The 15,705-nt window shown below is 43.9% G+C and overlaps 1 protein-coding gene across 1 annotated transcript in view; it reads right to left on the reverse strand.

The window, feature by feature from the left end:
* Positions 1 to 4,455: 4,455 nt before the first annotated feature.
* LOC139033268 (sterile alpha motif domain-containing protein 1-like) overlaps positions 4,456 to 15,705 on the reverse strand; it is a 60,841-nt gene continuing 49,591 nt past the window's right edge. The window contains exon 5 of the mRNA XM_070462123.1: positions 4,456 to 13,498. Within this exon, the coding sequence (XP_070318224.1) occupies positions 13,453 to 13,498 (46 nt within the window). The 3' untranslated portion in view covers positions 4,456 to 13,452. The remainder of the gene's footprint in view (positions 13,499 to 15,705) is intronic.

Here is a 15,705-nt window from a genome sequence, read left to right on the forward strand (position 1 = left end):
AACCTGGCGGGCTACAGTCCATGGGATCGCAGAGGCGGACACGACTGAAGCGACTTAGCACGCACTTTCATGCACGCAGGAAAGAGGGGATATGACAAGGACACAGAATGTCTCCGAAAAGAAGGGATACACAGAGGAGAGAAGAGGGCTGAGGTGGGAATGGGGGATTTTCCTGAGCTGGAATTCAGAATGCTGTGGAGATTGCTTCTTGTAGAACACAATGACTGTACGACCCAGACCCCAACCCAACCGGACAAAATGCATGTGTTCCAAAGGTGGCAGACCTCAGCAACATTCTAAGAATTTAAAAATGGTAAAAAAAAATATATATATATATATGTATATATATATATATATATATATCAAAAGAACCAGCTCAGACTGGCTCAAAACCCTGCCCCTACATATTAAGTACCAAAGACTTTAGAGCCAAGTTACTAAGCTCTTGAGGAAACAGCTCACGATCCGAGAATTTTCTGCCCCACGATCCAAGAATACTTTTACTTGTCATTCGGCGAAAGGAACAAGGAGAGATCATTTCAGGACACCAAGCAGATTGGGAGCACACCGTCCGTGGAAAGCAAATTACGCTAACCACCCACGTACCAATAAACCCGAACTCAAGAACAGAAAGGTGGAAATGAAAAGAATTGTGCCAAGGCGGAAACCTTGTAACAGAAGAAGCACCACACACGTGTTATTTATATGGTCATAAAACTTCACGGAAACATACAAATAATTATGGAAAATCAACGTGACACGATCATTTAGTAAGAATTCAGATGCAAACCTGTACAGGACGCAAATGATCCCTAAGAACTGGGAAGACTGAAGAAATACAAGAACACCGAAAAGTAAAGCTTTATTAATGATGTTAATGACAGAAGTGTATTCTTTAAAATATGAAGGTAAACTTCAGTAGAAAGACCACAAGAATCATAAGCATTCTAGAAATTCTATGGAAAGAAAGACATTAAAAAAAAAAAAAAAGCATATGTGGGGGAATGGGAACATAAACCCACACACAAGAAACTGCAACAATAAAAGTCATACAAGCGAAAATATGGCAGAATTACAATTGTACATAGATAAACTATTATGTGTGTGTTAGCACCTCAGTCGTGTCTGACTCTTTTGTGACCCCATGGACTATAGCCCGCCAGGCTCCTCTGTCCATGGAATTCTCCAGGCAAGAATACTGGAGGGGGTTGCCATTCCCTTCTCCAGGGGGATCTTCCCAACCCAGGAACTGAACTCGGGTCTCCTGCATCTGCAGGCTGATTCTTCACCATCTGGGTCACCAGGGAAGCCCACATAAGCTACTATATTAGGCTTAAAAACTCTGAAGTTCATCTATGTAAAAGTCACAGATAAGAAAATACATATACAATGTCCTATTTCACCTAACAGGCAAATAAACACAAAACTAATGATAACAATGAAATACACAGATTCATAGGAATAGTTTCTATATTAATGGCACAAATTGCTAATCTCCTTACAAAGGGTCAAGTTTCAAGCATCCCACTAAAGGCAATGAGCTAAGGATAAAGTATAGTGTTCACTGATACCTCTTGGAACAATAAAATTTGAGCCAAGAAGAGTGCCCCCACCAAGAACCTGAACACGCTGGCACCCTGATCAAGAGCTTCCAGCCTCCAGAAGTGTGACAAATAAATTTGCTGTTAAGGCCGTCCAGCCTACCGTCGTTTCTTGTGGCAGCCCAAGCTAAGATAGATGTTCCAATATGTTAAATAAGCTCGGAATATTCAAAAAATCCCTAGGAACGTGCTGTCAAATTTTGTACAGCAAGAAATAGGTGTCTAGGCTTCCTTGGTGGCTCAGAGCTCTGGGAGACTCAGAATCTGCCTGCCAGAGCAGGAGACATGGGTTCGATCCCTGGTCCGGGAAGATCCCACGTGCAACGAAGGCCGTGTGCCACAGCTACCGAGCCTGCGCTCTAGAATCCGCGTTCCGCGATATGAGAGGCCCGTACCCTGCAACTAGAGGGTAGCCATGACTCACCGAAACTAGAGAAAAAAAAGAAGCCCACGTGGGTCTCCCAAGACCCAGGGCAGCCAAAAATAAGAAAATAAAACAACATAATACATTGTTAAAAAAATAGCTTTTAAAAAGGCTCCGTAGCCAAATTTAAAACAATTTAATCTCAACATCATTAACCAAAATAACGAGGTATTTCTCATCCATCAAATTCAGGAAGCATTAATAAAAGTGACTGACCAGGGAGTGAGAGAGACCATGCCAACAAGCCCATATGCAAAGTCAGGCTTTCATCGGTATGTTCCATAGTTGAAACTGGTAAAATGCATAAAACATAACTCCTTGGCGGGAGAGGGAGAGGAGGATTAATGACTCAGAACTATCTCATTAAGAGAGAAAGAACTGTGCAATAAATGTTATCAGGACAACTGGATAGCTATCTCAGCAAAATAAAAGATTCAGAGGTTGACAGCATATCAAACACTAACTTGCATCCTGAACGCCTTGGAGAATTCAATTAAAAATACAAAACGTCAAGAAGAAAGCACAGATGGGTGTGTGATGTCTTCAAGGCGAAGGGTTTTTCATCTTTCAACCAGTGGAGGAAAAGATTCATTTTCTATTATAATGATACATAATAACTGTAAATATATATATGTGTGTGTGTGTGTGTGTGTGTGTGCTGAGTTGCTCAGTCATGTTTGACTCTTGCTGACCCGCCATGGACTGTAGCCCGCCAGGCTCCTCTGTCCATGGGATTCACAAGGCAGGAATACTGGAGTGCGTAGCCTTTCCCTTCTCCAGGGGATCTTCCCAACCCAGGTCTCCCACACTGAAGGTGGATTCTCTACCAGCTGAGCCACCAGGAAAGCCCACATATATGTATAATTATATATAAACCTGGCCAAATACTTGCGCCACCTGATGCGAACTGCCAACTCACTGGAAAAGACCCTGATGCTGGGAAAGACTGGGGGCAGGAGGAGAAGGGGATGACAGAGGATGAGATGGTTGGATGGCATCACTGACTTGATGGACATGGGTTTGAGCAAGCTCCTGGAGTTGGTGATGGACAGGGAGGCCTGGCGTGCTGCGGTCCATGGGGTTGCAAAGAGTCAGAAACGACTTGATCGGCTGAACAGTAACGATCTAAATTAGGCCAGACGATTTTAGAAACTTACAAAGGTTACCCGAACCCTTCCTGAATCAGTGCATTTAGGAAGGTTACCGGTCATATTTCTTACAAATTCGAATTCCATTCTTAAACATTTGAGCCAACTGTCTTCCCCTATATCAGTGTTTATGTATTTTCACTCGAAACAACATTTGAACTCCTTCTAAGTAGGAAGTGTGTTAGTCATCCATATCTACACTATAGGACACAGCTTTGGAAATAATAATATTTTTAAATTATTGTTTTAATTTTATGATTTTTATTTAGGTTTACAAAAAAACCTGCTGTATCAAAAGAGTCCCCTACATATAAACCTTCAAGTTGCAGTCTTTGAAAGATGCGAACATGTGTTCGACTATCAGTTAGTTTCCACGTCTGGCGTACATTGCCACAGGCCTGCATCTTCTGCGAATGGTTGTACTTTACCATATGGTACTATATTGTCATTCTTGTCGCTGTTCACTTGTTCAGTCGTGTCCGACTCTCTGTGACCCCGCGGACTGCAGCAGGTCAGACTTCCCTGTCCATCACCAACTCCCGGAGCTGGTTCAAACTCATGTCCATTGAGTCGATGAGGCCACCCAACCATCTCATCCTGTGTCATCCCCGTCTCCTCCCGCCTTCAATCTTTCCCAGCATCAGGGTCTTTTCCAATGAGTCCGTTCTTTGCATCAGGTGGCCAAAGAACTGGAGTTTCAGCTTCACCATCAGTCTTTCCAGTAAATATTCAGGGTTGATTTCCTTTAGGCAGTACTGTATAGAGTAACACAGTATCTTTATTTCACGCCCAGGATGTCGGGAAGCGCATGGAAAACCGGTGGTGATGGAGCTGGTAGCACGGTACTATCCTTTTCAACGTAGTGTACTGTAAGATTAAAAACTTTTTTCTTTATTTTCCATGTTTGTTTTTTATGCATTAAATATCGGTGTGAAAAGCAGGGCTTCCCTGGTAGCTCAGACGGTAAATAATCTGCCTGCAATGCAGGAGACCTGGGTTCGATCCCTGGGTTGGGAAGATCTGCTGCAGAAGGGAATGGCAACCCACTCCAGTATTCTTGCCTGGAGAATCCCAAGGACAGAGGAGCCTCGTGGGCTATGTTCCATGGGGTTGCAAAGTCAGGCAGGATTGAGTGAGTGACACTTTTGACTTTCAATACAAACTTATTCTAATATATAATTCTATACAGCCAGTGGTCTTAAGTGGGTACCTCGGCTAACTTTGTTGGGAGTTAAAAACCTGAACTGGACTCGTGAACTCGTTGCTCCCATGTCCTTCATCCTTCTTTTCTCAGGAGCACCCCTTCTCTGTACCATAAATATTTCATCACACTTTCTGAACTCTTCTGAAATAAAATTAACATCCCGGTTCGATCCCTTGGTCGGGAAGATCCCCTGGAGAAGGGAAAGGCCACCCAATCTAGTGTTCTGCCCTGGAGTATTCCATGGACTGTATAGTCCATGTAGTCACAAAGAATAGGACACGACTGAACAACTTTCATTTTCACATATATTATTATCAACTTTATAGGAAACAATGCCCACTGCAATATAAAGCAGAAAACAAGATACTATCATTTGTTATGATTCTGTTTTTAAACATGTAAATATTTGGGCACAATGACAACAGAATGCAGAATGAGGTTGTATGCTTATTCCTGTTTCTAAAAAACAGCTTAGATATAGAAGGTGAAAGATACTGTTGAAATGAATAATGATACTTTTGAAAAAAATTTATATTCTGAAATCAGTTAAGTTTGGTGCATTGTTACAAACCTACCGAAAATACATGATATCAGGAGCAGCTGATACACGAGTTATCCACTCACAACTCAGATAACAAGGGGCATTATCAAAAATGAAGACATTTTTCTCAAGCACTGCACAACAATGTCCAGGGATAGTCTCAGCAAAAGAAAGTAAAATATTTCTTCTAACCACCTGCAGACTGCGTGCCTGCAATCCTCAATACATAGCAGAACCACAAACAGAAAGCCTTGGGTATCTACAAATCATAAAGTCAGCTGTGGGCTTTGGAGAACCATATACAAGTGGACCCTGTGGGTCATTCATAAGTCGTATGTGTCTGAGGCCCTGGTCTATGGAGCATCTCAGTGGCTGTGGAATTCCCCCAAGAACCAGGGCAACTAAACCATGACATGCTGCCTGCTATGTCGCTTCAGTCCTGTCTGACTCTGCGACCCCGTGGACTGTGGACCACCAGGCTCCTCTGTCCATGGGGATTCTCCAGGCAAGAATACTGGAGTGGGTTGCCATGCCCTTCTCCAAAAGCAGGACCCCCACCCCTGCTCCATACTTCACCCTCACCTTGGGAAACAGTGGTCTCCCACATGAAAACCCCCAATTCTCTTTCCACCCATTTCTAGTCTCTCTGAGCATCACCTTTGAGCACTAGTTCAGAATGATGCTACTCCATCTGATCTTTCTGCTTATCTGTACCATTCTGAAACACAATCTATTCACATTCTTCACTTACCCCCCCCCCCATTAAGTCCTTCATCCACCCGTGTTTACCTTTGTATGGATAATTAATAACATTTGCCAAGGGACTCTTTTCAGTAACACACACAGGTACATTTCCTCAGCAAGAAACACAGGTGTTTTTTTAAGATTTTTTTTCATGTAGACCATTTTTTAAACTCTGTTGAATCTGTTACAATAGCATCTCTGTTTTCAGTTTTGGTTTTTTGGCTGTGACGAATGTGGGATCTCAGGTCCCGACCAGGGGTCGAACCCACATTCCCTGCATTGGAGGGCAAAATCTTAACCACTGCACCTCCAGGGAAGTCCCTATGGGCTGTATTTTTATTATCCAAGTTAATACAAATTAACTCCTGGAGATATTGAAGGACAGGGAGGCCTGGCATGCTGCTTTCCATGGGGTCGCAAAGAGTCGGACACAAGTGAGCGACTGAACGGAAAAACACATTCAGTGGGAAATGTTTCGCGAGAATTCAAGGAAATTCAGCCAAAGAAAACTTAGATATAAACTGTTGCGCTGATCTATTTCACTTATTTAATGTGAAATGGCGTTAAACAAAGATACACGCTTTAAATCTGAAGTGTCACAACACACAAGTGAATACTTCTGTATGTCAGAATGGCCAGAACATTCAATCATCACATTAGAGAAGTTAAATGCAATTGAAAGCATTAGCGTTTTGTGTTCTTGCAAAAGGCACTCAGCACCTCTGATGAACGAACCTGTTCTCATTCATTCAAGAAACAGGCTGCTGCTGTTATGACTGGCCTCGGGGGGTCAGTTCTGGGGGGAGGGAAATTCGATCATAAGCTCTGATGGTATCGATGCTGTATTGGGTAGCTCGAAGCCTGGGTTTCAAAAGGTCCTATTCAGGGGCGATCGTGGCCACGGGTAACATTTCAGGGCGGAAGGAGCTCACGTGTGTCCCCGCTGATGTGGTGTTGACAAGACTTCTCAGCTTCTCCGGACCCACAAATGAGCCCTCACAGAAGGCTCGGAATGAAGGCAAATGCCTCCAGCGTTTAAACTTTATTAGGAATGCTTACCTGCATGATGACAGATGCCGCCTGGGGCTCTCGTAGCCCAAACTGTCACTCTACTATGAACTTTAGAGACAGCAATTTCAACCTAAATCAGATCATTTGGGTGTACTTTTATTGAGCACTTTCCATGCACAAGGCACTGCTGAAAGCTTCCAGAAATGCACAAGGGAGACATAAAATGATCGTGCCCGTTGTTGTTTATGAGGTGCTACTTGGTTATTACCGATCAAAGGATCGTCCCTACTCAGGATCAAAGAAGTAAGAGTGAGCTGGTCACTACTGTTCAATGGTTCAGTCATGTCCGATTCTCTGCAACCCCACGGACTGCAGCACGCCAGGCTTCCCTGTCCTTCACCATCTCCCAGCGTTTGCTCAAACTCATGTCCACTGAGTCAGTGACGCCATCCAGCCATCTCATCCTCTGTCGTCCCCTTCTCCTCCTGCCTTCAGTCTTTCCCAGCATCAGGGCCTTTTCCAATGAGTCGGCTCACCTCAGCTCACCAAGTCTGGACTGATAGCATCCGCTGAATTGCCATTTCTTCCCTTTTACCCAAGACATCCCATGGGATCCCATGATTAAACTGATTTGGGGGATGTCCCTGGCAGTCCAGTGGCTAACACCCCAAGCTCCCAACGCAGGTGGCCTGGGTTCCATCCCTGGTCAGGGAACTAGACCCCACGTGATGCAACTAAATATCCTGCACGTTACAGCAAAGACCTCGCACAGCCAAGTTAATAAATAAATGTTAAAAACAAACAAACAAGCCGATTGTGCTCTTGTCTCTAGGCCTGCCAACCAAAACTTGGCCCTTGTCGTCTGCTTCTGCTAGGATGAAGACACTGGCCACTTCAGTCGCTGACCTTCCATGCCCCTGAAAGGAGTTCAGGGTGGAGGTGAGGACTTGAGCCATCTGCACTCTGGAAAGACTCGCAGAACAGGTCTGCAGATAGTTAGATATTTTCCGGAAAAGTTTTTCTTTTTCTTAAACATGTTGGGGACTGGGCTGGGTTATCTAGTTTCTTTTTTTTTTTTTTAACTTTTGTCCTGTTAACTATTTATTTAATAGTTTTTATTAAATATTATTAAGGTGAAATTAATTTAATTAATTTAATATTTAATTAATATTAATAAGTATTATTATATATTTAATATTTTTAAAATGCATTTATTTTTAATTGATTGCTGATTGCTTTACAATATTGGTTTGATTTCCGTCATACATCAACATGAATTAACCATGGGTGTACATACGTCTCCTCCCTCTTGAGTCTCCCTCCCACCTCCCGCCCTCTAGGGTGGGAATTATTACAGATTATTACAGAGAATTAGTGGAGAAGGAAAGGGCAACCCACTCCAGTATTCCTGCCTGGAGAATCCTGTGGACAGAGGAGCCTGGTGGGCTACAGTCCACGGGGTCGCAAAGAGTCGGACACGACTGAAGGGACTTGGCATGCACAGAGAATTAGAATTCTAATTAGAGTCAGAATTTTTACAGAGCCCCAGTTTGAGTTCCTGAGTCAGAGAGCAAATTCCCATTGGCTATCTATTTACATATATTAGTGCATATGCATCCATGCTGCTCTCTCTGTTTATCTCACCCTCTCCCTCTTTAGGAAGTGGCAACCCACTCCAGGATTCCTGCCTGGAGAATCCCGTGGACAGAGGAGCCTGGTGGGCTACAGTCCACGGGTTCACAAAGAGTTGGACACAACTGAGTGACTAACAGTTTCCCTTTACCCCCATCTTTGTCTGTAACTCTGTTTTCTATGTTTGCATCTCCACTTGCCACTCGGCAAATAGACTTTTCAGTGGCTACCTGGTTTCTATAAGGAGGCTTTGTTTTTAGTATTTTTTAATTTATTTATTTTGGCTGTGTAGCATACAGGACCTTAGTTTTCCAACCAGGGACAGAACGCATGTCCCCTGCTGCAGAAGCGCAGAGTCTTAACCACTGTACCGCCAGGGAAGTCGCTAGGAAAAGGTTTAATGTGCCCAGTTTCTTACATCGTCTCATATCTAGAAAGGCCCTAAAATCACTGATGAGTTAGCAGCTCCTTGCAACTAGCAGCGACCCTCTGTGACCGGCGACCACCTTCTGCCAAACGTGTGTGTTTCATTGCACAAATCCCCCTTCACCAAAACCACGCTCTGCCAAGATACACAGTGACCTCGGCCCGCCCTCTCCGGAGCAGCTCCTCAGAGCTACCTGAGAGGCTGTATCCCAGGCCATCATCCTCATTTTGCCTCCAATAAAACTTCACTCACAATTCTCACGTCGTGCATTTTTTTTTTCTCAGTCCACACATGTATTCTCCTTCGTTCATAAATCCTGTTTCAGCAGAAAGTTACAGTCAATCCACCCAAAGCCTGCCTCATACTCTTTACCTACTCAGTTTCCACGATCATCCTCTGACGCCCAAGAAAGGAACCCTGAACACCAGGAACCTTAGAACAAAGTGAAATTCCTTGTCCCCGTGAAGCTGCTTCTGTCGCTAATTTCCATTAGTCTCATATCTGCCTGAGGTTTCTCTCCCGTTTTCATCTTTGTCGTTCTTGTGTTTTCTTTTTTTTTTTTTTAATTCTTAAGTCTCCACCAAGTGGTCATCTTCCTGTAGCCAGCTAGCCAGCAGATTAGCTTTTTCTCACTTCCTTGAGTGTTTCTTTGATTCCTGAACCATTTTAACGCTGGCCTGACCCCAGGGATTTCTTCATGAGGGGCCTAGAAGACCCATAGGTGAAAACGAACTTGAAAAGCACTTCCCATATTTTTTTTCCCCCTCTATTGAGCAAACAATTGAGTAAGAGCAACCTTCAAAGCCAAGGAAATGTTTCCAAAATAAATGCTCGCTTTGCCAGAAAATGTTTGTGAAGGTATTTCAATAGCTGCAATAAAGCAAATACTTGCATAATGGGCAGACAACACATCAGACATAGTTCTGCATTCCTCTCTGAGCACCTGTGGCTATTCAAGCTTCGTTTCTGACCTGTCCAAGGACTCAGGAGATACGACGGGAAAGTATTTGTTCGTTCCTTGCTACCGCACGCACTGAACGTAGTGAAAAATATTGCATCTGCCAAGAGGATTTCTGTCGCGAACAACACACCCGTTTCAAATTATGTGCAGTTGCTTGGAGTTCACTCCTCCCAGTGGCAATCTGGCAGAAAACGACCGAAAAAGAATGAAAACCTGGCACCACCGAAAAGTAATTACAGCAGGTCTCGATTTGACGGCAAAGCGCCCCGGAGAAAAACATTCCCACCCAAGTTCTCTCGTCGGGAATGGGCACTGTGCTTCCTCCGCGGTCACCACCAGCACACAGGCAGTCCAGAGACCGCAGAGAATTCATCCTTCTGTGTGACAAGAAATTCTGTCAAAGTCTAGTCGGGGAAACTGTAAATAACCGACGTGAAAAAGGTGGATTTGTTGTCTAAACCGCTGATGAACTTTAGCAAAAAATAAACGTCATCACCACAGCACCTATTTTAATGTACATTATGGGGCAAAAATGTATCTCCAGAAATACTTAAAATTGCAATGTTTTAATATGTGTTGATATTTTAACATACATTAATTTTAATGCTGCAGTGGGTAGGGAATATGCCTACCATACAGGAAATGCAGGCATACATGAGTTCAATCCCTGGGTCAGGAAGATCCCCTGGAGGAGGGCATGGCTACCCACTCCAGTATTCTTGCCTGGAGAATCCCATGGACAGAGGAGCCTGGTGGGCTACAGTCCATGGGATTGCAGAGAGTCAGACATAACTGAGCAACTGAACACACCTTGAGAACACACATGAATTTTAATATATATTCATTTTAATATTTTATATATTGATTTGATAGTTTAATATATGTTGATATTTTATTGCAAAGATATATCTCTAGAAATACTTAAACTTTAACCTTATCTGGTCTACTTTCTTCTTGAAACTTACACTTAAAATTCCCTACACTTAGTAACGGAAATGCTGAAAATTCTACTTGAATAAAAGTTTGAATTATAACTCTGTATTTCCACCTATAGTTCCTAACTGACAAAGTTTAAAAATTACACAACAATTCTATGATCTGCGTCAGGAGCCCTGGAGCAGAGGCAAGTTTTCTGTCCATGCTTCTGTTACCCAGAAAGGGAAATCTGCAATATTTGGAGATAGTTCTGGTTTTCAGAACTGGGAGGAACCTCTGGATCTAGTGGGCAGAGGCCAGGCAAGCTGCTCAGTGGCCTGTAATTCACAGACCTGACCCACTACAGACACACAGTCAAAGAAACGGAGACACAGATTGTAGTGAGCAACCGTATGGATGCCAAGGTGGGGAGGGACCGTGACAGGATGAAATGGGAGATGGGACTGACACATACACGCTATTGATTCTCTGTGGAAAACAGATCCCTGGTCCAGGAAGATCCCTAGGAGTAGGAAATGGTAAGCCACTTCAGTATTCCTGCCTGGGAATCCATGGACCGAGGATGCCTGGTGGGCTCCAGTCCATGGGGTTGCAGAGTCAGACAAAAGTGAGCACACACACACACACACATAAAATAGGTAACTAATGAGAAGGCTGGCACTGTGTAGCTCACACAGGGCCTGGGGGTGACCTCAACGGGAAGGAAATAGAAAAAGAGCAGATATTTGTGTACACATCGCCGACTCACTCTTCTCTACAGCAGAAAGCAACACAGTAGAAACCAACATTTCAGTTGTAAAGCAACTGAAATCCAATAAAAAGTAAATTAAAAAAAAAACACAATTATCTAGCCAAAATGATCATAATGCTAAAGGTGGGAAACCACGGTTTACTTTAAGCATTTACCTTTTCTCGATAAATACGGTCTAAGGCACGAGGAAATGCACTCTTTAAATTAAATATTTATTATGTATTCTGAGGGTCTGTACAGAAATACAAGTAAACTAGACATGGGGTAGGAAGTAGTCTTCTGGAAAATAAAATTCTTTAAATCCCCTTTTCCAAATTATGATTTCCTATTTTCCTAAAGGAGCACTTAGGAAGTTCTTACTCCAAAAACATCTCAGTTTGATGAATTTTCCAGGAAAAAAAAAAAGATTCAAACCTTAAGTGAAATTAAATCGGAAATGTTCAACCTCTGTTCGGTTTCTTTTAATAAGCCACACGGACAAGATTAAAGGTGAAGAGTACGTGACAAATGAGTAAGCAAACTCATTCTGCATTCTAGATATTAGGGTACTTGTCAAAGGAAGGAGCTGATGTTTCTCATCTCCACAACTCTCATAGCACGATTTCATTACAGACTCTAATCTTGGTTGCCGGCTGAACTAGCATCAAGAAAAGAGACCACCTTCTTTAAAAATTCAAGTGTTAAAATTGAGGACCATCTTAGCTCAGTTGGTAAAGAATCCGCCTGCACTGTAGGAGACCCTGGCTCCATTCCTGGGTCGGGAAGATCTGCTGGAGAAGGGATAGGCTACCCACTCCAGTATTCTGGCCTGGAGAATCCCATGGACTGTACAGTCCATGAGGTCGCAAAGAGTCCGACACGACTAAGCGACTTTCACTTCACTTCACTTTCGTCCAATCGTCAGCAGCTATGGGAATACTCAAAACACTATGGTCTACGACTGAATACGAGGAAAAGAACAGAGCATCACTTCTGTGCTGCCCTTCCGGCAAAGACGGGCAGCCCACACAGGTTCAGGAGGAAATACCAGGTAAACTGCGGGGCATTCCACGCCAAGGACTGGCTTGTAAACGTCTACTGTGCCAAGATTAGGGACGTCAAAGCGGGCTTCCCTGGTGCTCCAGTGGTTGGCAGTCTGCCTTGTAATGCAGGGGACACTGGCTTGATCCCTGGTCTGGGAAGATCCCACATGCCTGGGGGCTGGTAATGCCCGTGTTGAGCCACAACTACTGAGACTCACCCTCTAGGGCCTGAGAACCACAACTGCGGAAACCTGGGCTCCCCAACAAGAGAAGCCTCTGCCATCGGAAGCCTGCTCACCACAACCAGAGGACAGCCCCTACTCGCTGAGACTAGAGGAAGCCTGTGGACGGCACCCAGGACCCAGCCAAAAATAAAAAAGTGAATAAAACAAACAAACAAAAAAAGATCGGCCCTAGCCAGGCTCAGGGATGCTTGTGTTGTGTTGTGTTAGTAGCGCAGTGGTGTCGGACTCTACGACCCGTGGATGGCAGCACGCCCGGCTCCTCTGTCCGTGCGATTCTCCGGGCACGAATGCCGGATACGCCGGGTGTTACATTCAGAGTCCATGTGTCCAGATGACACTGCAGGAGATGGTGAGCTGAGGAGAGACGGTACAACGCAAACACAGCCTGGACACATGAAGGCTCGGGGTGATGTGTCCCGATGGACGTCAGCCCCGGGAGCGGCTGCGCGAGAGAGCCGGCAGCCCGGCACAGAGACCGAGGCGCTTACGACGGGGACAAGGAGGCAGATGGAGGCTTGATACAGAGGTGAGAGGCCAGGCCATCCTCGACTGCAAAGCCAACACCATGCCCGACTCCCAGGCTGGCTTGCAGACGGCGTCCATGAGACATCCTCGCACAGACAGCTCTTTACCGGCTCAGTCGTGTTTGGCTTTTTGTGACCCCGTGGACTGTAGCCCACCAGGCTCCTCTGTCCAGGGGGTTCTCCAGGCAAGAATACTGGAGTGGGTTGCCATGCCCTCCTCCAGGGGACCTTCCCGACCCAGAGATGAAAACCCAGATCTCCTGCATTGCAGGCTGATTCTTTTACGGAGCCACCAAGGAACCGTGGGTTCTATATATTGAGGCAGGTCTGGAAAAAATAAAAAAAGAGAGAGAGAGAGAAAATGAGATTAAATGGGAAAAAAATGATAAAAGGAGATAAAATGAGGGCCTCCGCCCAGTTCTCGGAACCTCAGCATTCTAAGTGTTCATCCCTCCTCTGTGGTCGGGCAGGCAGGCCAAGTCAGATCTGCATTTGAATCTCAACACGGGAGGCTGAAAAGGACAAGCAGTCTTTTTTTTTCCTCTTGAAGTGGAAATTCAAGCCGGTAACAATATTCCCACTTCGGTCTTGCCAGAGGGACAGACTCCAAGGCTTCAGGCGTAGGATTAAGTTCCTCCGTCCTGTGAGGTGCTACAGAGGGAACCACTTGCCAAGACGTTGAGTCTTCCAGCAGACGGCAGGAAAGCCCTAATGGGGCTTTTCTGACACATGGCGGGGGGGACTGGATCAGCTCCCTGGGAACCACACAAGAACCAAGGTGCCCTCTCCAGCATCTTCTGCTAGAGACCAGCAATCTACGGACATTGCACGTGACTCACTAACTTTGTAACAATCATAACAGATGAATCGCAGCAAGCTGAAACAGCATTTTACCATTTGGTTGCCTTTTTAAAAAATATACGCTAAAACTAAGAAACCGATGTTCTAAGTTCAAACTATATATACATATATTTTTTTTTCAAAGTATAAACAGTTAATTTGAAAACAGCCTGATGCTGGGAAAGATTGAAGGCAGGAGGAGAAGGGGACGACAGAGGATGAGATGGTTGGATGGCATCACCGGCTCGATGGACATGAGTTTGAGTAAACTCCAGGAGTTGGAGATGGACAGGGAGGCCTGGCGTGCTGCAGTCCACGGGGTCACAAAGAGTCAGACACAACTGAACTGAACTGAGACGTTTAATAAATGGAGACAGACAACATTATAGAAAATTAAACCTCTATCTAACCATCACATTTGAGACAATCATGCTATTCCTATATTTTTTTCCAGAGAAACTTGCTTTTTATTTTTATTATAAATTTTTTCTTTTGTATTGGGGTATAGAGCCAATTAACAATTTTGGGAGGGTTTCAAGGTGAATACAGAGAAGGGACTGGCCATACATATACATGTATCCATTTTTAATAAAGAACTGAGATCAGTTGCTAGTATAATTTCCACAAACAAACATGCCTGTTGCCACAGTAGGGAAAATAACATTTTTTAATTAAGTTAACAAGCCTGGTATTAAGCTTACAACCAGAGGGTAGGGCAAAGCCTAGCTATCCAAGCAGAGATGGGGTTTTTTAATTGTAGCACAGTGCCCCCTGCAGGAACAAGTAATGTCCTTTATTTCAGAGGCAACATTTTCAGCCATCTCAATTTCTGTGTTACATTTGGTTACTGAGTAAAGTAACAGATAGTTAAAAGTCTGCTAGGATATTTCATTCTGAAATCACACTATGTTTGGAGCATTAGTTCAGATTACAAACAATGGGCAAAAATAAATCTTTAGTTTCTTCTCCAGAAGAAAATATTAAACCACATGATAAAAAATTTCCACAAAGGGAAGCTGTTTGCCAACCATATATAATAGACAGATACAAATCTCCTTTAAAGCAATAAAAAAAAAATACAAACGAAAGTTTACCACTACATGCCATGTCTCTTCATTTTGCAATGATGAAATGAATCCCACAGTCGGAGAACAAATTAAAAGACATCACATTGTATTCATCATAGTGTATTTCTGCATATGTGCTTTTGCTTTAAAATAAAAAGAAAGTGAAAGTGTTTATCCCACTCTTTGTGACCCTATGGACTGTGGCCTACCAGGCTCCTCTGTCCACAGGATTCTCCAGGCCAAGAGTACTGGAGTAGGTTGCTATTTCCTTCTCCAGGGGATCTTCCCGACCCAGGGATAGCACCCGGCGCTGCAGGCTGATTCTTAACTATCTGAGCCATCAGGATACCAGTTTATCTAAAGCTATAGGTTTATCCCAACATTCTATTTATGGTACATAAAATAATTCCACAAATCTAGTATATTCTGAGTAAGCATGGCTCCATTCTGAAAGGGGTGGGGAGTAAGAAATTAAGAATTAAAATGTCAAGATGTTAGATGTAAACATAGATATTTTGTCTATCCAATTGACAATTAAAAAAAAAAAATACGAGCATCCAAAAGACTTCTCCTATCAACACGGGTGGAAGCGAGGGAGAAGACCCAGGAGTCGGGGGTTGATGGGGA

Source organism: Odocoileus virginianus, chromosome Y (genome assembly GCF_023699985.2).
Source record: "Odocoileus virginianus isolate 20LAN1187 ecotype Illinois chromosome Y, Ovbor_1.2, whole genome shotgun sequence".
Taxonomy (NCBI): domain Eukaryota; kingdom Metazoa; phylum Chordata; class Mammalia; order Artiodactyla; family Cervidae; genus Odocoileus; species Odocoileus virginianus.